Here is a 27,222-nt window from a genome sequence, read left to right as displayed (position 1 = left end):
ATATTCCTAGCAGTACTGAAGAGACATTATTGAAGTCGAAATGTTGTATTAGTAATGTTGTTGCAAAGGATCTATTATCCAGCCAGTTCACATACTTCAGGACTTCAGTCAGTCTGCTGCCATCAAAATCGCATCAAATAGCAAAATAATCGCTAATAGCTAATCAAAATAATGCTTGTCTGATGTTGATTTAACCAGTGAGTGAGTGAGGTTAGTTTAGTTAGTTTAGTGAGGTTAGTTTAGTTAGTTTAGTGAGGTTTTATTAGTTTAGTGAGGTTCAAGTCCTCGGCTTGCGTCACTTTGTGTAATTCCTAAACCACTTGTTGAAACACATGAGCCAGGTGATGACCAGTTACAGAAAGTATAACAGTCTTTCAAGTCAAACTAAACAACATCGTAATTGAGTCATCTGTATAATCCACATGAACATGGTCTCATAGCTATCGTACTATGTACTGTAACAGGTATAAAGGTCTAACCTGAATGTATGGTCTCATAGCTATCTTACTTGTTCTATCATGTTTGTCTAGAGATGGGTCCTGTTTACATAGGGTAGCCAGGGAGTGTGTGTGTGTGTGTGTGTGTGTGTGTGTGTGTGTGTGTGTGTGTGTGGCTGCAGGTATTGACTAGAAGCTTGTGGTGCTCATAGTTCTGATGGTCTGTACAGGCTCTCTGGTATGGTGTCTCTTCTCTGGGCTTTAGGGGAAGTTCTGGATGACACTGAGGATGAGAAGGAGAGAAAATGTGTTTGATTTTATTGATAAGGTATCAGTATAAATACAGGTATGATTTTATTGATAAGGTATCAGTATAAATACAGGTATGATTTTATTGATAAGGTATCAGTATAAATACAGGTATGACTTTATTGATAAGGTATCAGTATAAATAAAGGTATGATTTTATTGATAAGGTGTCAGTATAAATACAGGTAGATCAGCAGGGAACTCAAATTTTTTAAAATGAAAAAAAAACTATATTACCCTCCAACAGTCTCTACTAATGGTCACATGGTTACAATACAGTTATACAGTCTGATCCTGTCACGATCGTTTACAAATGAGAAGGACCAAGGCGCAGCGTGATAAGCATACATCTTTATTTAACGAATAAACACCACGACAAAACAACAAACGAAACGTGAAGTCCCAAGGTAGCATACACACAACATACCTTACACAGAACAAGATCCCACAACTAACAGGTGCCAAAAGGCTGCCTAAGTATGGGCCCCAATCAGAGACAACGAGCAACAGCTGCCTCTGATTGGGAACCACACAGGCCAACATAGATCTACACATTCTAGATCTTAAACATAGAACATTGACATAGCAAACACAACACAGAAAATACACACCCTGACTCAACAAATACAAGTCCTCAGAGTCAGGGCGTGACAGTACCCCCCCCAAAGGTGCGGACTCCGACCGCGCCACATAAACATAACAGGGTAGGGGCCGGGTGGGCATTCCGCCTCGGAGGCGGATCCGGCTCTGGGCGTGACCACCACTTACTCTCCACCTCCCTGTTGCGCCCCTGGTCTGGTCTAGACCTCGGCGCGCTGCTTCCCCTCTCCCTCCTCCCACGAAGTACCAAGCCCTGTCTGGACCCTGGTGTGGGAGACCCCGAACCTGGAGAAGGGCTGACGTCTGGGTCTGGACTGGAACCGCTGACTGAAGCTGGACCGGCGACGGTGGATCGAACTGCTCTGGCTCCGGAGTGGAACCACTGACCGGAGCTGGATCAGGCACCGGTGGAGCGGACTGCTCTGGCTCCGGAGTGGAGCAGCTGACCGGAGCTGGACTGGACCCCGGTGGAGCGGATTGCTCTGGCTCCGGAGTGGATCCGCTGACCGGAGTTGGACCGGACCCCGGTGGAGCGGATTGCTCTGGCTCCGGAGTGGAGCAGCTGACCAGTGCCGGACCAGGCACCGGTGAAACAGGCACGGGCCGTGCCGGACTGGACACACGCACCACAGGCTTGGTGCGGGGAGTAGGAACGGGCCGGACCGGGCTGATGACGCGCACCACCGGCCCGGTGCGGGGAGCAGGAACGAGCCGCACCGGACTGGCTACGCGCACCACTGGCCTGGTGCGGGGAGCAGGAACAGGCCGGGCCGGGCTGGCGATGCGCACCACTGGCTTGGTGCGAGGGGCAGGAACAGGCCGGGCCGGGCTGGCGACGCGCACCACTGGCTTGGTGCAAGGAGCAGGAACAGGCCGGGCCGGGCTGGCGACGCGAACCACTGCCTTGGTGCGAGGGACAGGAACAGACCAGGCTGGCGATGCGCACCACTGGCTTGGTGCGAGGGGCAGGAACAGGCCGGACCGGGCTGGCGACGCGCACCACTGGCTTGGTGCGAGGAACAGGCCGGGCCGGGCTGGCGACGCGCACCACTGGCTTGGTGCGAGGGACAGGAACAGGCCGGACCGGGCTGGCGACGCGCACCACTGGCTTGGTGCGAGGGACAGGAACAGGCCGGACCGGGCAGGCGACGCGCACCACTGGTTTGGTGCGAGGGACAGGAACAGGCCGGACCGGGCTGGCGACGCACACCACTGGCTTGGTGCGAGGAGCAGGAACAGGCCGGGCCGGGCTGGCGACGCGCACCACTGGTTTGGTGCGAGGGACAGGAACAGGCCAAGCCGGCCTGGTGACGCGCACCACTAGCTTGGTGCGAGGGGCAGGAACAGGCCGGGCCGGGCTTGCGACGCGCACCACTGGTTTGGTGCGAGGGACAGGAACAGGCCGGACCAGGCTGGCGACGCACACCACTGGCTTGGTGCGAGGAGCAGGAACAGGCCGGGCCGGGCTGGCGACGCGCACCACTGGTTTGGTGCGAGGGACAGGAACAGGCCGGACCGGGCTGGCAACGCGCACCACTAGCTTGGTGCGAGGGGCAGGAACAGGCCGGGCCGGGCTTGCGACGCGCACCACTGGTTTGGTGCGAGGAGCATGAACGGGCCGGACCGTACTGGGAACACACACCACTGGCTTATTGCGGGGAGCAGGAACGGGCCGGACCGGACTAGGAACACACACCACTGGCCTTGTGCGGGAAGCAGGAATGGGTCGAGCCGTACTGGGAACACACACCACTGGCTTAGTGCGGGGATCAGGAGCGGGCCGGATCAGGACGTCCCCTGCTGCTGCCTCCGCTGCTGCATATTCATTCCAAAACCACTAACTTGGCCTCCAAATGTCAGATCAGGCCTGAAAGACTTCGACCCAGGCCCCCAAACCATCTCCGGACCTTGCTTCTCTTCCAGCCTGAGGAGGGATGCTGTGAGATTGTTTAAGATACTCTTCGAAGAAGTAGGTTTTCAGATGTTTTTGGAAGATGGGCAGGGACTCTGCTTTCCTAGCTTCAGGGGAAGCTGGTTCCACCAATAGGGTTCCAGGACAGATAAGAGCTTGGACTGGGGTGAGCGGGAGCTGACCTCCAGTAGGGCTGAGTGGGAGCTGACCTCCTGTAGGGCTGAGTGGGAGCTGCCCTCCTGTAGGGCTGAGCGGGAGCTGACCTCCTGTAGGGCTGAGCGGGAGCTGACCTCCTGTAGGGCTGAGTGGGAGCTGACCTCCTGTAGGGGTGAGTGGGAGCTGACCTTCTGTAGGGCTGAGTTGGAGCTGACCTCCTGTAGGGCTGAGTGGGAGCTGACCTCCTGTCGGGCTGAGCAGGAGCTGCCCTCCTGTAGGGCTGAGCGGGAGCTGACCTCCTGTAGGGGTGAGTGGGAGCTGACCTCCTGTAGGGGTTGGAGGGAGCCGCCCTCCTGTAGGGGTGAGTGGCGCAGTGGTCTAAGGCACTGCATCGCAGTGCTAACTGTGCCACTAGAGATCCTGGTTCGAATCCAGGCTCTGTCGCAGCCGGCCGCGACCGGGAGACTCATGGGCGGCGCACAATTGGCCCAGCGTCGTCAAGGGTAGGGGAGGGAATGGCCGGCAGGGATGTAGCTCAGTTGATAGAGCATGGCGTTTGCAACGCCAGGGTTGTGGGTTCGTCTCCCACGGGGGGCCAGTATAAAAAAAAATATGTATTCACTAACTGTAAGTCGCTCTGGATAAGAGCGTCTGCTAAATGACTAAAATGTAAATGTAAATGTGAGTGGGAGCTGCCCTCCTGTAGGGGTTGGAGGGAGCTGCCCTCCTGTAGGGGTGAGTTGGAGCTGCCCTCCTGTAGGGCTGAGTGGGAGCTGCCCTCCTGTAGGGGTGGGAGGGAGCTGCCCTCCTGTAGGGGTGAGCGGGAGCTGCCCTCCTGTTGGGGTTGGAGGGAGCTGCCCTCCTGTAGGGGTGCGAGGGAGCTGCCCTCCTGTAGGGGTGCGAGGGCCAAGAGACCAGAGGTGGTGGAACAGAGTACTCAGGTTGGGATGTAGGGTTTGAGCAGAGCCTGAAGGTAGGGAGGGGCAGTTCCCCTTGAGCATAGCCTGAAGGTAGGGAGGGGCAGTTCCTCTTGCTGCTCTATAGGCAAGTACCATGGTCTTGTAATGGATGTGAGCTTCGACTGGAAGCCAGTGGAGTGTGTGGCGGAGCGGGCTGACATGGGAGAACTTGGGAAGGTTGAAAACCAGTTGGGTTGCAATGTTCTGGATAAGTTGCTGGGGTTTGATGGCACAAGTGGGGAGCCCAGCCAGCAGTAGTCCAGACGGGAGAGGACAAGTGCCTGGATTAGGACCTGTGCCACTTCCTGTGTGAGGTAAGGTGGCACTCTACGTATGTTGTAGAGCATGAACCTGCAGGACCTAGTCACTGCTTTGATGTTTGCAGAGAACGACAGAATGTTGTCCAGGGTCACAGCAAGGTTATTTTCACTCTGGGAGGAGGACACTGTGCAGTTGTAAACCGTGATGGATAGGTCTTGGAGCGGGCAGGCCTTCCCCGGGACGAAGAGAAGCTCCGTCTTGTTGAAGTTGAGCTTGAGGTGGTGAGACGACATACAAGCTGAGATATCTACTAGGCACGCAGAGATGAGTGTCACCACCTGGGTGTCAGAAAGGGGGAAGGAGAAAAGACACTTCAATTCACATCCAGTCTCTTCCTCGCTTCGCCAGCAGATCCTACAAGGTCATGCTGGCCCCATGACCGCTCCTCCAGCTGCGGCTCACCCCCTCTCTCTGCCAGTGATGACCTCTCTCCCCACCTCAGGTCCCTCCGGCCCCACAACCGCTCCGCCAGCTGCGGCTCAACCCCTCTCTCTGCCAGTGATGACCTCTCTCTGCTAGTGATGACCTCTTTCCCCACCTCAGGTCCCTCCTGCCCCGTCCTAGGCCTTATTGTTCTACAGAGACGTAATCTGCTTGACTCACCCTTCTCGCCAGCTAGGAATTGGATGACTACCACTCCATCATTATAGATCTGGCTGTTCGTTTAGGTGGCACAACAATCTATGACTGCCATTGCTGGTTTTCGGCTGTCCCTGCCTCCAGGATCCTGCAGTGGAATGTAAGCACGTACTGGGGCGCTCTCGACAGCTGTATTGTTGCCTCTTCGCCAGCAGGGTGTCCATTGCCTGCGACCTGCATCCTGTCTGCCCCAAAGCCAGCGGCCTCTGATGCATCCCCAACACTGCCTCTGCCTGCTCCGCTCTGCCCCAAAGCCAGCGGCCTCTGATGCATCCCCAACACTGCCTCTGCCTGCTCCGCTCGCCCCTCTTCCTTTCTTCCGTCCTCCAACGACCTCCATCGTCCCCGTCCTCCAACGACCTCCATCGTCCCCGTCCTCCAACGACCTCCATCATCCCCGTCCTCCAACGACCTCCATCGTCCCCGTCCTCCAACAACCTCCATAGTCTCCGTCCTCCAGCGACCTGGTTACTACGTTTACCTTCAAGACCCATTCAACATTCCGGTGGCAGCTCACCCCCTCTCTCTGCCAGTGACGACCTCTCTTCAATCCCGGTCCCGCTGGTCCCGTGACTGCCACCCCCGCAGTGTCTCACCTTCCATCCAGCAATGAACTACCACATCTCAGACAGCTCAGCCAGTTACCAGCTGAGAATCTCTGCTAGATCAGTGAACCAACTGACTCTGTTCAAATCTTCAGCTGTCGGCCACAGCCCAGCCTCGCCAAAGTCAAAGTCCGCAACCCATCCTCATATTCTACCTACGTCCCTTCTTATCATCTTAGCATGTCAGCCATCACCATCCTCGACAAAGATACCTTCATCTTCACCATCACACAGTATACCAATCAGTTTGTCAGAACCAAACCAGTCTATCTTTTGGGGGATTGCCATCACCACAACAGCCGAACTAACACGGCCTGACAATGATGTCTACCTGACACTCCAAGCCAAACTCTACAGAGTCCACCCCCTGGATCCTTCATCTGCAGCCCTCTGCTTCATCCGGTCCATTCTCACTCCCCTCCAGGATCAGTCCTCATTCTCACATCTATTCCATTTTCTCAAGAAATATTCAAAACCCATTTCAATGTCTTGTCCTTAAACTCGTGAAATGGTGTTAAGAATTAACTACAATTTACGAGAGAGAGGACCAGACTTGAATGCAACACTTTAAGCAGTTGCCTTGAACGCTGCTCCTCAACAAGCATCAGTTGCAACTCATCGCTAATCAGCCTCCACACCTGTCCTCACTCTCCTTATTTTTTATTTTATTTTATTTTTTATTTATTTATTTAACCTTTATTTAACCAGGTAAGCCAGTTGAGAACAAGTTCTCATTTACAACTGCGACCTGGCCAAGATAAAGTAAAGCAGTGCGATAAAAACAACACAGAGTTACATATGGGGTAAAAAACATAAAGTCAAAAATACAACAGAAAATATATATACAGTGTGTGCAAATGTAGCAAGTTATGGAGGTAAGGCAATAAATAGGCCATAGTGCAAAATAATTACAATAGTATTAACACTGGAATGCTAGATGTGCAAGAGATTATGTGCAAATAGAGATACTGGGGTGCAAAAGAGCAAAATAAATAACAATATAGGGATGAGGTAGTTGGGTGTGCTAATTTCAGATGGGCTGTGTACAGGTGCAGTGATCGGTAAGGTGCTCTGACAACTGACGCTTAAAGTTAGTGAGGGAGATAAGAGTCTCCAGCTTCAGAGATTTTTGAAATTCGTTCCAGTCATTGGCAGCAGAGAACTGGAAGGAATGGCGGCCAAAGGAGGTGTTGGCTTTGGGAATGACCAGTGAGATATACCTGCTGGAGCGCAGACTACGGGTGGGTGCTGCTATGGTGACCAATGAGCTAAGATAAGGCGGGGATTTGCCTAGCAGTGATTTATAGATGGCCTGGAGCCAGTGGGTTTGACGACGAACATGTAGTGAGGACCAGCCAACAAGAGCGTACAGGTCACAGTGGTGGGTAGCGTATGGGGCTTTGGAGACAAAACGGATGGCACTGTGATAGACTACATCCAATTTGCTAAGTAGAGTGTTGGAGGCTATTTTGTAAATGACATCGCCGAAGTCAAGGATCGGTAGGATAGTCAGTTTTACGAGGGTATGTTTGGCAGCATGAGTGAAGGAGGCTTTGTTGCGAAATAGGAAGCCGATTCTAGATTTAACTTTGGATTGGAGATTCTTTATGTGAGTCTGGAAGGAGAGTTTACAGTCTAACCAGACACCTAGGTATTTGTAGTTGTCCACATACTCTAGGTCAGACCCGTCAAGAGTGGTGATTCTAGTCGGGTGGGCGGGTGCCAGCAGCGTTCGATTGAAAAGCATGCATTTAGTTTTACTGGTGTTTAAGAGCAGTTGGAGGCTACTGAAGGAGTGTTGTATGGCATTGAAGCTCGTTTGGATGTTTGTTAACACAGTGTCCAATGAAGGGCCAGATGTATACAAAATGGTGTCGTCTGCGTAGAGGTTGATCTGAGAGTCACCAGCAGCAAGAGTGACATCATTGATATACACTGAGAAAAGTGTCGGCCCAAGAATTGAACCCTGTGGCACCCCCATAGAGACTGCCATAGGTCCAGACAACAGGCCCTCCGATTTGACACACTGAACTCTATCTGAGAAGTAGTTGGTGAACCAGGTGAGGCAGTCATTTGAGAAACCAAGGCTATTTAGTCTGCCAATAAGAATGCGGTGGTTGACAGAGTCGAAAGCCTTGGCCAGGTCGATGAAGACGGCTGCACAGTACTGTCTATTATCAATCGCGGTTATAATATCGTTTAGGACCTTGAGTGTGGCTGAAGTGCACCCATGACCAGCTCGGAAACCGGATTGCATAGCGGAGAAGGTACGGTGGTATTCGAAATGGTCGGTGATCTGTTTGTTAACTTGGCTTTCAAATACTTTCGAAAGGCAGGGCAGGATGGATATAGGTCTGTAGCAGTTTGGATCTAGAGTGTCACCCCCTTTGAAGAGGGGGATGACCGCGGCAGCTTTCCAATCTCTGGGGATCTCAGACGTTATGAAAGAGAGGTTGAACAGACTAGTAATAGGGGTTGCGACAATTTCGGCGGCTAGTTTTAGAAAGAAAGGGTCCAGATTGTCTAGCCACTGTTAATCACCACCCTACTTTAACCAAACTAACATCCCCCCTCTCTGTTCTGCAGTGCTGTGTGTTACTAGTCTTATCAAGTCACTTCTTCACCTTCTATCTCTTACACAGCGTAAAATGGCCTGTTTCCCAGTGTCTACATGTAAGTCAGAATATCTCCATTGATAAGAATTAGAAGCTCAGTATTGAGAAGTCTGAATAAAAACAGACCTGTCTTTATTAGTCGGCTCTGGAAGGTAATAGCCCCAGCTCTGGAAGGTAATAGCCCCAGCTCTGGAAGGTAATAGCCCCGGCTCTGGAAGGTAATAGCCCCAGCTCTGGAAGGTAATAGCCCCAGCTCTGGAAGGTAATAGCCCCCAACACCTTGTCTATTGTACTGATATCACACCCCAGTTCAGCTCAGCAGGCATTTTTTTTATTTAATTTTTTTAAGTCATTTAGCAGACGCTCTTATCCAGAGCGACTTACAGGAGCAATTAGGGTTAAGTGCCTTGCTCAAGGGCACATCGACAGATTTTTCACCTAGTCGGCTCGGGGATTAGAACCAGCGACCTTTCGGTTACTGGCACAACGCTCTTAACCACTAAGCTACCTGCCGCCCCTACTCTAAACATTTATTTAGTAGGCCTATAACCTAGTTCATACATTTTAAAAACATCTTAATTAATAAGATTGATAGACTATAAAGTTAATGGAGTCGATATTCATACAATCATCAATGAAATCAAACGTCAATTCAAACTTTATTTGAAGTGCATTTAAAATAGCAACACACTTAAAACAATAAAATGAATGTCACGTCTACTCCCGTTCGAGGTCGCCAGTTGACTGTTCAGTACGCACACCTGCCACCATCGTTACGCGCACCTGCACGGTATTATGAGACTCACCTGGGCTCCATCACCTTCCTGATGACCTCCCCTAGATCAGTCACTCCCTTTGGTTCCTTCCCCAGGCGTTATTGATTCTGTTCCTGTGGTTCATGTCTGGACGCTACTGTTTGTGTTTCTTGTTTTGTTTTATTTATGATTAAATTCACTCCCTGTACTTGCTTGCTGACGTTACAATGAAAAAAACAAGCACGGCAATTAAAGAGATCAAATGTTATCAAAGGTGTGATTGATTAAAGGCCAAGCTAAAAAGGCTGGTTGACAAATGGGATTTTAACCCCTCACACAGTTTTCACAGTATAAAGTTCCTTATTAAAAAAACAGATAATAAAAAGTATGATACGCTTTACAAAATAAACACAAACAATGAAATCATCAAACATTTACACTGAACAAAAATATAAACGCAACATGTAACAATTTAAAAGATTTAACTGAGTTACAGTTCATATAAGGAAATCAGTCAATTGAAATGAATGAATTAGGCCCTAATCTATGGATTTCACATGACTGGGAATACAGATATGCATCTGTTGGTCACAGATACCTTTAATAAAAAAGTATGGGCGTGGATCAGAAAACCAGTCAGTATCTAGTGTGACCACCATTTGCCTCATGCAGCGCGACTAATCTCCTTCACATAGAGTTGATCAGGCTTTTGATTGTGGCCTGTGGAATGTTGTCCCACTCCTCTTCAATGGCTGTGCGAAGTTGCTAGATATTGGCGTGAACTGGAACACGCTGTCGTACACGTCGATCCAGAGCATCCCAAACATGCTCAATGGGTGACATGTCTGGTGAATATGCAGGCCATGGAAGAACTGGGACATTTTCAGCTTCCAGGAATTGTGTACATATCCTTGCGACATGGGGCCGTGCATTATCATGCTGAAACATGAGGTGATGGTGACGGATGAATGGCACGACAATGGGCCTCAGGATCTCGTCACGGTATCTCTGTGATTTCAAATTGCCATCGATAAAATGCAATTGTGTTTGTTGTCCTTAGCTAATGCCTGCCCATACCATAACCCCACCGCCACCATGGGGCACTCTGTTCACAACGTTGACGTGAGCAAACTGCTCGCACACACGACGCCATACTGCCAGGTACAGTTGAAACCAGGATTCATCCGTAAAGAGCACACTTCTCCAGTGTGCCAGTGGCCATCGAAGGTGAGCATTTGCCCACTGAAGATGGTTACGACGCCAAACAATTTGTGCAGAAATTATTGGGTTGTACAGTAGACCAGTTGTTTTCTGTTCATTAGAAAACCTCAACATACTCATAAATTTTTTGAAAATCATAATACATACGCAATTTAATGTAACAATAGTGTTAATAAATCAAATTAGTGTTAAGTGCTAACTCAATAGTGTTAATTGAAATCAAATGTAATGTTACCACACTATATAATAACAAACCAGGCCTGATACCACTCTTGACTCTTTATGAAGTTTATTGACACATTACATGGCAACATTTTAAAGTGATACATTTAAATACTCTACACCATAAAGAGAGTTACATTTATGCTCATATAAAATATAATATCCATATAAACATTTACATTACTGGTTTAAATGTTTCTGTACTGAGAGGCATTACTACAGCAAGCACAGTGTGTGTGTGAGAAACGGACTGTCCATAGGGCTAATGGTTGGTCCACAGGGCTAATGGTTGGTCCATCTGTAGACCAGTGGGTCTAAATTCGAGGTTTGTGCAAAATTGTCATTATTTAGCCGATAATGGAGACCTCAAAGCAGAAAAATGGGCCAGGGTATTACAAATTCCCAGGTAGGTTATTAATCCCTGTTCATCAGATAGACATGACTGTTGTTACTGTGAAGCTCTGTTCATAGCAGGTGACGGTCTCTTCAGAATGGCCTCGACAGAGAAGGACAGAGACTCGCTGGACACGATCTTGGTCCCGGCTGACTTAGACAGGAACTCCTTGCTGTATCTATCAGAGCCTTTGAAACTGTAGAAGTCCTTAGAAGGTCCTTCACGGTACTTTCTGGCTGCTTCCTCCAGCAGTTCTTTACAGTAGGGGCCCCGGAGCTCGACTCCGGCCCCGGTCCCAGCTCTCTCCCCAGCCCCAGCTCCTACCTCAGCCCTAGCCTTCTCACTCAGTGTCTGCTGGATGAGTGAGTGGAAGGAGTTGAGCTTCATGGCACTGTCCTTGCTCAGCTTGTTCAGGACATGTTCATAGCTGGGGGGGTTAGGGTGAGGCTGGGGGTGAGGTGTACTAGGGGGGAAGGCCTGTCCAAAGCTTCTCTTTGGGGGGGAGAAGGCTGATCGTTTGTGGTGCCCCCCCTGGGTGAGAAGGGCCTGGGACTGTGCAGGGCCGTCCTGCAGCTGGGGGTCAGAACCCTCGAGGAGGCCCGCTGCGAACCTCGAACCCTTCAGCTTGGCGGGCGAGGTGGTGGTGGTGGTTGCCATGGCGTCGTGGTCGGGCGGCAGGCTCTCTGCAGCGGCGCCCATCATCCTGGGCTCCCAGGCTGCACCTGGCTTCATGTTCTGGACGGCCGTGGCATTGAGCAGGCACTGCTGGTACAGGAGGGAGGGGCCACGCGGCCACACCATGAACCCCCGCGGAGAGGTCAGAGGGTACTGGCGGTAGGTGGTCGCCACGGAGACATTGGAAGAGATGAGCTCCATGTTGCCGGGGCCGGCGGCGTACTGCAGGGAGAGGTCCACACAGCTGGGCGACAGGAAGTGGTGAGGCTCCTCCGGGGCTGTCTTGTAGGACTTGTACTCTGCAGCATGGCGGACCAGACTGTTGGGGAAGAGCAGAGAGGCTGTGGCAGCCTGAGGGGGTTCTAGCATCTCTCTCTCCTTGTACTCTCTCTCCAGCATGACACTCTCCAGCTCTTTGTCAGCAAACGCTCTCCTCTTCCTCATCCTGTCGCTGAGGGGGGGCGGGAGGGGGGGGCTGGCCCCCAGGTACGGGTCACCCTGCACCGGACGGTACCCTGAGAGGAGACAGGACAGGGGCAAAGGTTAGACAACATAGAGATACTATATAATACTATATATTACTAATATAATACTATATAGTACTAATATAATGCTATATAATATGCTATTCTATTTAATTCTGGGCAAGACTTGATGTTCTGGTTCAGTTATGAAGTAACTAGTAAAGTATAGTATATGTTTTAATTGCAGTGAATGAAATGATATCAAGGTTCCATTCTGGAGTTAGTTATATTATCAACAGTTTAGACATTTAACAGATGTCCTTTCATATGTCCGGCGCTCTGTTGAAGTACACTAGTATACTAGTAAGTATTCATTTTGCTCTTAAGACTAAAACATTGTTTTGTTTTTTATATACGATTTTATTGTGCCCACTAGGTTTTATCTGAAAGCAATAAAATATAGATGTTATAACAGGTCTGTGCTTACGGAAGTTAAAGTGTCCACAGAGCAATGTGGAAGAGGTTTGATTGAAACAGAAAGGGACAGAAATCCAAGAAACGCTACAAGAAATAAAGAGAAGAGAAGATGAGAGAAAGATGAAGCAACATCATTATGATAGTGAAGACAAGATGATAAGTAGGCTACAACGCCAGTTGATTCAGTAACACCACTACTAGTAAACAGGACAAACTGCCTTACCTAAGAATAGGTTAGGGTAGGGTAGGGTAGGATAGGATATGATAGGGTAGGGTAGGGTAGGATATGATAGGATAGGGTAGGGTAGGGTAGGATAGGATATGATAGGATAGAACCTCCTTACCTTCCAGAATGCTCTTAGCCAGCATGGTTGATGGTCTGATGTTTCTCTGGTAGATAGCTCTTCTCTCCGCTGGAATCTGCTTCCCACAAATTCCCTTTTTATCCTGATAAAATTACAGAACAAATAAATTAATGAGAATCATGATTTCAGAGGCCATATTATGGTGTTTATGTATTATTATTTAATACCAGTCTCAAGGTTTTGAAAATATTTGATAAGTGATACCAAGATGTATTTTTAGGGACTTGAATTTACAGTTTAGATGATGGGAAGGTTTAGATGATGGGAAGGTTTAGATGATGGGAAGGTTTAGATGATGGGAAGGTTTCTTGTTTTTGCCCATTCTGAGTTTATCATCCCCACAGGTTACTTTGATTTGTGTGAAAATAAATAAAATAAATTTTATAAACTAAAACTAAACTTGATCAATGTGCTAATTCTCTCTCAGTCCATATCATTTCAATGCCAAACAGACAAACTGAGGAACATGTCAAATTTGGCTGGTAAAAAAATAAAATAAATTACAATGCTTTTTACAATGCTTTTTACAATGTAAAATTCGAGATCTACAGTTTTGGGAACATTGTTACCCCCAAAAATGCTGGTGAATCTAACGAGTTTTACACCCTCTCGAATAATCGAAAACACACACACACACATACACCTTATAATAGTAATGTATAAGACTTTAGAGAGATCCACACACACCTCTGTAGCTTGTTGTCTCCGTAGTGCCACCTGAGCCGCCATGACCCGCTGTCTCTCCACCACCAGAAGACAGTTGGCACACTGGCAGTCCCTCCAGCGGCAGAACCGCTTATGCCCCTTCAGACACGACACCACGCCGTGGTTCCTGCAGCGGGCACACTTCGGGGTCCGGCTCAGCTTCCTCGGTTCGCCGGACCCGGGGCTGGTGGTCCCCGGTGGCTTGTCATCTTCCTTGGCCCCCGGCTCGTCGTACGCTGCGCCGGGCAGAGAGGAGCTGTAGTGCGGCTGGTCCTGGTCGTCGCTCTCGGTCTCCAGACTCTCCACGTCGATCTCAAACTCCGGACCGGAGATATCCGTCATCATATCTGCTGCCTGTCTCCCGGTGCCTCGTACCCAATGTCCTCTTTCCCAGTTCTGGCTCACGCGACGGTTGCCTCACTGCGGTCAGTAAAATCTGAAATTAAAATAATGATCACATTTTATCCGTCATCATATCCTCTAAAAGCCCTATGGAATGATGTTCCATACCGTGCCAGCGTCTTCATTGATGCTAGTTTAATAAATGGCTAATAAATATATAAATGAGTAATATACAGAAAATAACAATAACGTGTTTTCCCTCCAATCTATGATGTGTCGAAAACTAGTTCCATAAATGAGTAAAAGCTTTTGACTTACCTCAATGCAGGCTCCTCCAGAACAGCAACATCCATCCACTCCTTATTGTAGTTTGTCACTAGTCAGTGAGCTCTGAACTGATGAAGGTGTCTGTATAACAGCACTGACAGACACCGCTGATAATCTGCTGCTTAATTACTGCTCAATGTAGCATCGAACAGAGATGTCCCACGGTGCCAAACACAGCCGTTGTCCTGAAGCGGTCCGTCACTCCGGTGCGCTCCACGGTTTTCTCCTGGGCTCGAGCTGGAGCGCCACCCCTATGAAGGATTTGTGTGCGCGCGGATTTAAACGGGATTGGCTCGTTTTCAACACAACGAACCGATTGGCTGTTCCCGACGGCTTCTTTCTCAATGGAAACGTTTGTAACGGAGTGGAGTTCCAATCTAAACAGAACGAGGAAATGGTTCATCAACATATTGGGGAGCAGAGAGAGATAGATATAGATGGCTTGATGAATGATGGCCTATACTGTAGTCTAGGACTAATTATATGGTAAGAAGCACGATCAATTCATGTATGGGAAGAACTTTGCCTGACATAGAAAATACAACTTGTATAGATGTTAGTTTCGTTTGCATTTGATTAACTATTATTGATTTTTTTGGGGGGGGGAGAAATCCCAATTAGGCCATATTAAATTCTAAATTAGTCAACGGCATTTAGGCTTTCATACGATAATAGGCCTATAGTATTTTTAGGTGTTGGGCTTTTAGTTGACTATCGTCTGTAATATGCATTTTTTCCCCATGTGTTGTTTTATGTTGTGTATTTGTTTGGGCCTCTAATAATGCTATTCAAATTTGCACGTAAATACAAAAAAACTATTTTCATTTATATTCAAATTTCGATAACAACATATTGAGAATGTCCAGGTGGCTTTAAAGATCTAATTAGTTAAAAAATATTACTCAAAATAATAGTCAACAATATTATAATCAGCTTCAAAATATGACTAAAATATCCTATAGATGGCATTTTGTACCAGGATGGAATGTACTTGTTGTCTTGCAGTAGGCCTCATTTATTTTAGATGATACATCTTGGTTTCTCATATCATTTTATATCTTACCGGCCTAACATGTTTGATTAAAGCGCAGACAGGCCTGCTATAGCTGCTATTGAGGTGCCTATAGCCTGGGAAGTTATAGCCGGTAGCCTAGCTGCTTGTTACATTCCCTAATCACCTCCCAGTCAGTGTGAGCAGCTGGAGTTAGTGAGACAAAGTGACAGAGTACAGATTGGGCTGATTAGAAAGTTGACACAACAAACGCGTCTGTGAAAACACAGTGTCAGCATGCGGGACTAGAGAACACAAAACACAACTCTCACTGCCTGCCTGCCCCGACCGACTCTCACTGCCTGCCTGCCTGCCTGCCCCGACCGACAGACTGACAGACCTCTCACTGCCTGCCTGCCCCGACCGACTCTCACTGCCTGCCTGCCCCGACCGACTCTCACTGCCTGCCTGCCCCGACCGACAGACCTCTCACTGCCTGCCTGCCCCGACCGACAGGCTGACAGACCGGGGAGTTTGTTCTGATAAACGTACAGCGACGTGAGGAGAAATCTTCACAATGTCAGCTATAGATCAACAGGCTGGTGTTTCAATATGTGCGATTTAAATGTGACATCCTAGGAATGTAGAGCTTATCCCCTTGTTGTTGAGCGGTGCAGAGTAAAGTGACTCCGGACAACAGGAACAATGTTGACCGGGCTAAAGGAGCCGTTCTGTTTGTCTTAACCACGGGAGAGAAGACTCACTCTGAGATCGATTTTACGTGTGTTTCAGACGCTTCTGTTGTAGACCAATACATTTGACTAATTGCGATTTTATGTTAAGAGACCATATAGACAGTTGTTGAAGCTGTTTCCTTCAATTTGATGTCACCATGAATACAAAAAGTAAAGGAAACAAACATGTTGCTCCTTAAAATAGGGGGTTATTTAAATACATGGCAGCTTTTAGAACACGTTGAGTCGGTCCACAGTAGGACTACGGCCATATGCAAGACACTTTTATTTTATCAAACTTTTCCACAATGAGGTTCCTTTGAAAAATATCAGATGATACAGAACCCATCCAGGCATATAAGGAATTGCATTGTATAAGTCTATTCCCTTTTGTGCGTTATCTAAAATGTTGCAAAAATAATTAAACAACAAAAAACATGATGAAATCATTTGTACCATCTGGATGATAATAAGATGAAATTGTTCTTCGGGTTATAGCAGTTCTTTGGCTTTATGTATAAAACATTATCTGATTAATGAAAACGGTGCAAATTTGCTTAAATAATTTATCTGAAAGAGCTGATGGGAAATATTCGTTTGCCATTATTTTGTCTTTTATGAAAAAAATGCAAAACACAACATGTATTTCATAATGATTTAAATGAGGAGTGTGTTTTGGAAAAGAGTTAACATTAGGCCTAGGCCTACATAAGACGTGAGGATAAGAATCTGATATGAAGTGACCATGGCCTAGCTTGCTAATTAGGCTGATTCCAATGTAACCCTTTAGCTGGCAGAGTGTGTTTTGACTGCGGTGTATAATCATTTCTATACAGCCGCAATAGCATCTGCTAAATACGCGTATATGACCAATAAAATTTGATTTGATTTGATAACTTAACTTGTTAACCAGTTTTCAATTGTTGAGACCGGCAGTTCCCAGAGCATGCACACAGGCCCCCTTCCCAACATGTGGTGAAGCCGTCAAAGGGCTGTGCCGGGCCGGCTATGCAGGTGCAGCTCGCCACTCTGTCCTCATCTTGAATTTATTATCGGGGTTATGACCGCCTCTACCTTAGCGCTCAGGGCCGGCTCTAGCCTTTTGGGGCACCCCACCTCGTGGCAAAACATTTTAGTGCCCCCTCTGTTGACTGCTGAGAGAAAAATGTAAGTTCTAAAAGCTAATTTAGTGCAATTCTACACTGTAAGACTTTTCTGTAATTTCAACAGTAAACACTGTAGAATGTACAGTAAAAGGAAATGTGTTACACGTAGATTGCACTGCATTATGGGTAGAATTATGAAAAATACTGTTATTAACTATAATTAGAAGCCTCCTGTAAAATTCACTCAAATATGGTTTGTTAACACTTCATTTTAAGGGGTCCTTATTACAATGTAATTATATCTCATTGACACAACTCTGCAATAAAGATCTGGAGTCTGATGCCCAGGCCGAATGGCAAAAAAACGGCTTCACAAACTGCTCACATAAAAACAAAACTTTAAATGGTTATATCATTTAGGCCTAACTGTGCATTTGACAATGGATCAATTACTTTAACCATCAATTACAATTTTTTAGACTCATTAATAAACACTTATGGTTAAAATTGAGAAAGTAATTTGTGTTTGCCATATTGTAAGCCTATTAATCTTGGTTGAATAATGGTTTATAAATGCACTTAAAATGGTCATAAGAAAAACTCTTATTCCATCATGAAACCTTGCAAGGGTTTCACTGTTGAGGAACATTCTCACTTTTGGATGGGATGGCAATTATTTATTTATCCCAGGAATTAAGGCATCATGTCAAGATCTGCCCATCTGCCCAACACCCGTGTTGACACTGACATCATGTAACAGTGCACAAAGAACGTGATCGAGAAGGTCAGTGTGCAAAATCCAGACATGAAAGATTGCCGCGAAAGAAACAAAGTGTTGTAGGTCAAAAACATCAACACCGGAGAGAGAAAGTATGTTTTCATGAAATGTGTTATCCTTTTTTGGATACATGAATGCTGCTGGATGATTTAGCATAGGCAGTTAGCTAGCATTTTCTAGCTAGCTAGCCTAGTGTTGGCTAGCTAGCTAACTGTAGCGAGCTAGCAAGCCTAGTGTTGGCTAGCTAGCTAACTGTAGCGAGCTAGCAAGCTTTAGCTGACGTTGTTGTTGGGCCTACCAACTAGGCTAGCTTTCTAGCTAGTTACTATCTACATGCAATCTGTTGATTTTCTGGGGGGGATTAGCTAGCACTCTTAACTATTTAGTTTTCTAAACTTGACTAGCTAGCTAGCTACCTAAAGCTGGCAAATATGCTATGGTCGCTACTAGCTAGCTAAAGTTAGCTGGGCTCGATGGTGTTATCTTCCCTGAACCTTGTTCTCAGGGTGTCCGTACCCCAAGGGTATTACGTGAGACACACCCAGCATGTTAACGTTAGGTAGCTAGCTAGCTACTTGTGTTAACACAAGCACTATTATTGCTAGCTGGACAACACAACAACTAGCTAGGTAGCTAGATAGGCCTAGCTAGCTAAATCCCTAAACTATAGAACTCATGATGATGATAACTAGCGGTAATATAATGAGTGTCTATGCTAAATAGTCATACATTCTTCTTCTCTACCACAGATTCCCAAAAGGTCTCCGACTCCAGAATTGGAAAATGCTTACAAGAATGAAACGGATTAAGAAAATTTGAAAGATATGGCATATAGAAGCAAACCGGATGGACATCATGAAAATAATCTGAGAGGTTGAGGGTAGAGGAAGTTCAGGAGGAAAAACAAACAAAATATAATTATTGTAAAATTGACTGTGTCCATAAAATGTATATAGTATGTATAAGCTGGAAGTAGAGGCCTAAGCTTTGTTGTTCACTAGTTTACTCCAATGAGGGAAGGGGTGGTGGGGTTGGAAAGTAATAAAGGGAAATATATAAAAAAAAAAGGAATGTATATGTATGTGTATATATGTATGTATATATGTATGTATGTGTATGTATGTACAGTGGGGAGAACAAGTATTTGATACACTGCCGATTTTGGAGGTTTTCCTACTTACAAAGCATGTAGAGGTCTGTAATTTTTTATCATAGGTACACTTCAACTGTGAGAGACGGAATCTAAAAGAAAAATCCAGCAAATCACATTGTATGATTTTTAAGTAATTAATTTGCATTTTATTGCATGACATAAGTATTTGATACATCAGAAAAGCAGAACTTAATATTTGGTACAGAAACCTTTGTTTGCAATTACAGAGATCATACGTTTCCTGTAGGTCTTGACCAGGTTTGCACACACTGCAGCAGGGATATTGGCCCACTTCTCCATACAGACCTTCTCCAGATCCTTCAGGTTTCGGGGCTGTCGCTGGGCAATACGGACTTTCAGCTCCCTCCAAAGATTTTCTATTGGGTTCAGGTCTGGAGACTGGCTAGGCCACTCCAGGACCTTGAGATGCTTCTTACGGAGCCACTCCTTAGTTGCCCTGGCTGTGTGTTTCAGGTCGTTGTCACGCTGGATGACCCAGCCACGACCCATCTTCAATGCTCTTACTGAGGGAAGGAGGTTGTTGGCCAAGATCTTGCGATACATGGCCCCATCCATCCTCCCCACAATACGGTGCAGTCGTCTTGTCCCCTTTGCAGAAAAGCATCCCCAAAGAATGATGTTTCCACCTCCATGCTTCACGGTTGGAATGGTGTTCTTGGGGTTGTACTCATCCTGCTTCTTCCTCCAAACACGGCGAGTGGAGTTTAGACCAAAAAGCTATATTTTTGTCTCATCAGACCACATGACCTTCTCCCATTCCTCCTCTGGATCATCCAGATGGACATTGGCAAACTTCAGACAGGCCTGGACATGCGCTGGCTTGAGCAGAGGGACCTTGCGTGCGCTGCAGGATTTTAATCCATGACGGCGTAGTGTGTTACTAATGGTTTTCTTTGAGACTGTGGTCCCAGCTCTCTTCAGGTCATTGACCAGGTCCTGCCGTGTAGTTCTGGGCTGATCCTTCACCTTCCTCATGATCATTGATGCCCCACGAGGTGAGATCTTGCATGGAGCCCCAGACAGAGGGTGATTGACCGTCATCTTGAACTTCTTCCATTTTCTAATAATTGCGCCAACAGTTGTTGCCTTCTCACCAAGCTGCTTGCCTATTGTCCTGTAGCCCATCCCAGCCTTGTGCAGGTCTACAATTTTATCCCTGATGTCCTTACACAGCTCTCTGGTCTTGGCCATTGTGGAGAGGTTGGAGTCTGTTTGATTGAGTGTGTGGACAGGTGTCTTTTATACAGGTAACGAATTCAAACAGGTGCAGTTAATACAGGTAATGAGTGGAGAACAGGAGGGCTTCTTAAAGAAAAATTAGCAGGTCTGTGAGAGCCGGAATTCTTACTGGTTGGTAGGTGATCAAATACTTATGTCATGCAATAAAATGCAAATTAATTACTTAAAAATCATACAATGTGATTTTCTGGATTTTTGTTTTAGATTTCGTCTCTCACAGTTGAAGTGTACCTATGATAAAAAATGACAGACCTCTACATGCTTTGTAAGTAGGAAAACCTGAAAAATCGGCAGTGTATCAAATACTTGTTCTCCCCACTGTATATGTGTATATATAAATATATATAAATATATATATATGGGGGATTGTAAGTGATGCAGACAATTACATTGATGGAAGTTACAATCTATCTGCAATATTAAGAAATAGATGAAGACAGAATCAGAGTCCATTTTATTAAAAAGGGAAGAAAAATACAATCCCAGTTTTCTAAATTAGCCACCAAGCTACTCACCATACTATATGTTACAGATTGGAGTCTATAGGTCTATAGGTCTGTAGGTCTATAGGTCTGTAGGTCTATAGGTCTATAGGTCTATAGGTCTGTAGGTCTATAGGTCTATAGGTCTATAGGTCTGTAGGTCTGTAGGTCTATAGGTCTGTAGGTCTATAGGTCTATAGGTCTATAGGTCTGTAGGTCTATAGGTCTGTAGGTCTGTAGGTCTGTAGGTCTATAGGTCTATAGGTCTGTGGTGTATAGGTCTGTAGGTCTGTAGGTCTATAGGTCTGTAGGTCTATAGGTCTATAGGTCTGTAGGTGTATAGGTCTGTAGGTCTATAGGTCTGTAGGTCTATAGGTCTATAGGTCTGTAGGTCTATATGTCTGCAGGTCTATAGGTCTATAGGTCTATAGGTCTGTAGGTCTATATGTCTGTAGGTCTATAGGTCTATTGGTCTATAGGTCTATAGGTCTGTAGGTCTGTAGGTCTGTAGGTCTATAGGTCTGTAGGTCTATAGGTCTATAGGTCTATAGGTCTGTAGGTCTATATGTCTGTAGGTCTATAGGTCTATAGGTCTATAGGTCTGTAGGTCTGTAGGTCTATAGGTCTGTAGGTCTATAGGTCTATAGGTCTATAGGTCTGTAGGTCTATAGGTCTGTAGGTCTGTAGGTCTGTAGGTCTATAGGTCTATAGGTCTGTGGTGTATAGGTCTGTAGGTCTGTAGGTCTATAGGTCTGTAGGTCTATAGGTCTATAGGTCTGTAGGTGTATAGGTCTGTAGGTCTATAGGTCTGTAGGTCTATAGGTCTATAGGTCTGTAGGTCTATATGTCTGCAGGTCTATAGGTCTATAGGTCTATAGGTCTGTAGGTCTATATGTCTGTAGGTCTATAGGTCTATTGGTCTATAGGTCTATAGGTCTGTAGGTCTGTAGGTCTGTAGGTCTATAGGTCTGTAGGTCTATAGGTCTATAGGTCTATAGGTCTGTAGGTCTATATGTCTGTAGGTCTATAGGTCTATAGGTCTATAGGTCTGTAGGTCTGTAGGTCTATAGGTCTATAGGTCTATAGGTCTATAGGTCTGTAGGTCTATAGGTCTGTAGGTCTATAGGTCTATAGGTCTATAGGTCCGTAGGTCTATAGGTCTGTAGGTCTATAGGTCTATAGGTCTATAGGTCTGTAGGTCTATAGGTCTGTAGGTCTATAGGTCTATAGGTCTGTAGGTCTATAGGTCTGTAGGTCTATAGGTCTATAGGTCTATAGGTCTGTAGGTCTATAGGTCTATAGGTCTATAGGTCTGTAGGTCTGTAGGTCTATAGGTCTATAGGTCTGTAGGTCTATAGGTCTATAGGTCTATAGGTCTGTAGGCCTATACAGTGCATTTGGAAAGTATTCAGACCCCTTGACTTTTTTCACATGTTGTTACTTTACAGCCTTATTCTAAAATGGATTAAATAGTTTTTTCCCCCTTCATCAATCTACACACAATACCCCATAATGACAAACCAAAAACTGATTTTTTGAAAATGTATCATCTCAAGCAGTGGTCACCAAACTACGGCCCGCGGGCCAAATACGGCCCGTCAGCACATTTGGCCCGGCCCTCTGAACAATACCAGAGACGCTATCGGATTTTTTTCCTATTTGGCCTCCAGAAAAAAAATCCTAGGCCCGGCCCTGTCAAAGAGAGAACGGAATAATGGCGAAAAGGTTAGGTAAGAGAAAAATTGATTCAGAATGCAGGGTATTTAACCTGCAGTGGACAAACGATTATTTTTTTGTTCAATGCAAAGAAAAGGCTGTTTGTCTCATCTGTCAAGAGACGGTGGCGGTATTCAAAGAATACAATCTTCGCCGACACTATGAATCCCGTCACAAAGACAAGTACGATAGCTTGCAAGGCCAAATACGAGCAGACAAACTCTCAAAGCTAAAAAGTGGACTACTATCTCAGCAGAATACATTTGTACGCCAAGCTCAGCTGAACCAGGCATCCGTTCGGGCCAGCTTTCGGGTTGCTAAACTGATAGCAAGCAGCGGTAAGCCTTTCACTGACGGAGAGTTTGTTAAGAAATGTATGGATGCTGTCGCGGAGGAGGTGTGTCCCGAGAAGAAAGATGCATTTAATGCCGTAAGTCTGTCGGCGAGTACAATCACCAGACGCGTTGAAGAAATCGGGAGTAATGTATATGCCCAGCTGCAGCAGAAGACGAAAGAATTTGACCTTTTTTCATTAGCACTGGATGAGAGCACGGACGTGCAAGACACAGCGCAACTGCTCATTTTTATTCGTGGAGTTAGCGCAAACTTTGAGATATGCGAGGAGCTGGCAGCCCTCCAAAGTCTCAAAGGGACTACAACGGGAGAGGATATTTTTGACAAAGTGTGCCAAACCATGGAGAAGTTGGACCTGGACTGGTCAAAGCTAGCTAGCATCACGACTGACGGGGCTCCTAGCATGGTGGGCGAAACTCGCGGTCTAATAGGACGCATGAACCGGGAGTTGGAAAAAAGGGGTCTCACCGCCCCGCTACGAGTCCACTGCCTAATTCACCAGCAAGCACTGTGCTGCAAAGTGTTGACGTGGGATTCTGTAATGAAGGTTGTGGTGTCGTGCATAAACTTCATCAGAGCAAAGGGACTTAAACACAGGCAGTTCCAAGAATTCCTGTCTGAACTGGAGTCTACGCACGGAGATGTGCTGTACTACACAGAGGTCCGATGGCTGAGCCGGGGCAGAGTTTTGAGACGTTTTTACGAGCTTCTACCCGAAATTAACGCATTTCTTCATTTAAAAGACAAAACGGTCCCAGAGCTGATCGACCCAGAATGGAAATGGCACCTCGCATTTTTAACAGACGTGACAGAAATACTTAACAGCCTTAACTTGCAGCTACAAGGCGAGGGGAAACTCATTTGCGACATGTATTCACACATAAAAGCATTTGAGGTGAAATTAGCGCTGCTTTTGGAACAAGTGAAAAAGCGCAACTTCGTCCATCTTCCTGCTACCCAAAACCTGTCGACAGAGAACCCAGCGGTCCCGTTCCCAGCTGAAAAGTGCGTGGAAGCACTGGAAATGCTGAAGGCGGAGTTCGGTGTGCGATTCAGTGAACTACATGTTCATGCAAAAGAAATCCGTCTTTTTCAGAACCCCTTTGTTGCCGACATTGATGAAGCCCAGCCTTCATATCAGTTTGAGTTGGCTGAGTTACAGAACTGTGATGTTCTGAAAGACGCATTCAAGCCCAACAGTCTCATTGACTTCTATGCCGCCCTCCCAAACGACACATATCCAAACATCAAAAAACACGCAATGAAAATGTCCACAGTTTTTGGCAGCACGTATATCTGCGAGAAAACCTTTTCTCGCATGAAACTGCTGAAAACTCCGATGAGATCAAGATTGACAGATGAACATTTGCATCAGTGCTTGAGACTGGCTGTAACTAGAATGGAACCTGATATTCAACTTCTCACCAGCCAGATGCAGGCCCACAGTTCACACTGATGAACATACATAGGTAATCTCACTTTTCTGACTTGAATGAGTCATTCTGAGCATAAACAAATATAATCATAATAAAATCTACTGGGATAAAATCCATCTTTACAATCATACTGGTAGTGAAATGTATTGTGCTGTGTAGGTGCTGTATCACTTAGTTCAGTTTCTCAACCTGCTTCCTTTGTGGTTTTCACAGGGAAGTTGATGAGAGAGAGCTGCAAACAGCGGTGTCTACAAGCCTACTGGAACCTACAAAAGGATTATAAGGAAGGAACACAAGAACTTTAAGAGACTGCTCATATGTGTCAGAGAGATTCTGCTCTGACAACTGAGCTGAACTTTTATCTGTTAAGATTGTGCATGGCACAACAGAAAGTTAATGTTCCATGGCTTTTTTTTCTATGAAGAACCCAGAGAGAGTTATTTAGTTATTATTTATTTCATAAATAGTGTTATTTATTTCCTGTTTTTTCTGTGAAGAACTCAGAGAGGGTTATTTAGTTATTATTTATTTCATTAATAGTGTTATTATTTGTTTCCTGACTTTTTTTCTGTAAAGAACCTGGAAAGGGTTATTTGGTTATGTGTGGCTTTCTGGAAAACAATAAATTTTTTAAGCTCCCCTACGATCGTCACACTTTTTCTGTTACAAACTGACACCGGCCCCCCATCAGAGAAGGGAAAAGTTATGTGGCCCTCACAGGAAAAAGTTTGGGGACCCCTGATCTCAAGGATGATCAATAGAAACAGGATGCACCTGAGCTCAATTTCGAGTCTCATAGCAAAGGGTCTGAATACTTATGTAAATAAGTTATTTATGTTTTTTCAATTTTTATAAATGTGCACACATTTCTAAAAACCTGTATTTGCTTTGTCATAATGGGGTATTGTGTGTAGATTGATGAGGGAGAAAAATAATTTGATCATTTTAGAACAATGCTGTAACGCAACAAAATTTGGAAAAAGTCATGTGGTCTGAACACTTTCCGAATGCACTGTATATTTGTTAAATCGAATTAATCAAAATATTAATATTATTATTAATCTAACAATAAAAATCCTTATTATTTTGTTAGAAATCTAAGGTATTTTTTACATGTTGTAATAAAGTTGACTAAAGTAGATCGCTCATCTTTTGTTTGTAGGTATTTTAACTTGGTAATGTGTAATAAGTAATTATACAGAAATTGCTCATAGGTAACTATAAAGTCGCACTTCACCTTAAATAGCTAAATCCTGTGTAAGAACTGGTAACAACCTTGTATTTATGCAGATATTCCAGGTATGTACTCTTTGGTGTATTAGTGTGTTTATTTTTTCACTTGGATGGCGCTTTCAGAAGCTTTAGGGTCAGAATGGATATCGTACTATATAAGTACACATTTACAAGTAAGTACTACTATATAAGTACACATTTACAAGTAAGTACTACTATATAAGTACACATTTACAAGTAAGTACTACTATATAAGTACACATTTACAAGTAAGTACTACTATATAAGTAGACATTTACAAGTAAGTACTACTATATAAGTAGACATTTACAAGTAAGTACTACTATATAAGTAGACATTTACAAGTAAGTACTACTATATAAGTAGACATTTACAAGTAAGTACTACTATATAAGTACACATTTGCAAGTAAGTACTACTATATAAGTAGACATTTACAAGTAAGTACTACTATATAAGTAGATTTTTACAAGTAAGTACTACTATATAAGTACACATTTACAAGTAAGTACTACTATATAAGTAGACATTTACAAGTAAGTACTACTATATAAGTAGACATTTACAAGTAAGTACTACTATATAAGTACACATTTACAAGTAAGTACCCCACAAGCTACACTTAATGTTAAGTAGCTAAATCCTGTGTAATGACATTGTACTTATGCAGATATTCAATGTACTCTGTGGTGTACTTGTGGGTTTATACTTTCACTTGGATGGCAAGGAGGTTCTGCTTGTCATAATGGGAACGTACACATTAATTATGTTATTTTTGTATTATAATCTGAGATGACACCCGTATGGTAGACCCCAGTCAGTGAGGTTGACCTATATCTGATCTGTTTTTGTAAACTTATCCAAGTTAACCCAGATGGTTTTTTTGGGGGGGGCAGTGCTAGCAACACCATTGAGTGGAGCTTATGAAGAGTTATAAAGCACACGGGTAGATAATTACAGCCTATTGTTCCTTGAACCTTTGTGATCTCGGACACCCAGCGCATCTGTCCACAGGATATTACAACCTTGTTACTGAATCGGATGCAGCTGAGAAGAAACTTAACACTAAATTGGTGAATTTAGTGAAAACTTTCCCAAATGTAACACGCTTGGTAAAAAGCATTCGTTTTTACACCGCTGTAATTACAGACTACAATTTCCACCAGTTACATGTTATTACAGTGTAACTATGAGTTATTACAATTACATACAATACTTGTTACACATGTAATTACACTTGACTAACAAGGACCCCTTAAAATGAAGTGTTACCTACTGTTTCTTTACAGTAATAGCTTATGCCCACTGTAGAGGCCTCCCGAGTGGCGCAGTGGTCTAAGGCACTGCATCGCACTGAGTGGCGCAGTGGTCTAAGGCACTGCATCGCACTGAGTGGCGCAGTGGTCTAAGGCACTGCATCGCACTGAGTGGCGCAGTGGTCTAAGGCACTGCATCGCA

The 27,222-nt window shown here is 45.3% G+C and overlaps 1 protein-coding gene and 1 long non-coding RNA gene across 2 annotated transcripts; one reads left to right on the top strand and one right to left on the bottom strand.

The window, feature by feature from the left end:
* Nucleotides 1-11,199: 11,199 nt before the first annotated feature.
* On the bottom strand, nucleotides 11,200-14,176 carry dmrt2a (doublesex and mab-3 related transcription factor 2a; the record flags this gene model as incomplete). Its single annotated transcript, XM_084181019.1, has 3 exons — nucleotides 11,200-12,335; nucleotides 13,106-13,208; nucleotides 13,814-14,176. 3 exons carry the CDS (start codon nucleotides 14,174-14,176, stop codon nucleotides 11,200-11,202), a joined length of 1,602 nt encoding a protein of 533 aa, XP_084037145.1.
* Nucleotides 14,177-23,881: 9,705 nt separating this feature from the next.
* LOC311144614 lies at nucleotides 23,882-25,149 on the top strand. Its single transcript, XR_014614515.1, has 2 exons — nucleotides 23,882-24,543; nucleotides 24,724-25,149. It is a non-coding gene; the product is annotated as an uncharacterized lncRNA (long non-coding RNA).
* Nucleotides 25,150-27,222: the final 2,073 nt, after the last annotated feature.

Source organism: Coregonus lavaretus, assembly GCF_964263955.1.
Source record: "Coregonus lavaretus genome assembly, chromosome: 17".
Classification (NCBI taxonomy): domain Eukaryota; kingdom Metazoa; phylum Chordata; class Actinopteri; order Salmoniformes; family Salmonidae; genus Coregonus; species Coregonus lavaretus.
This window is presented reverse-complemented; position numbering and strand designations above follow the sequence as displayed.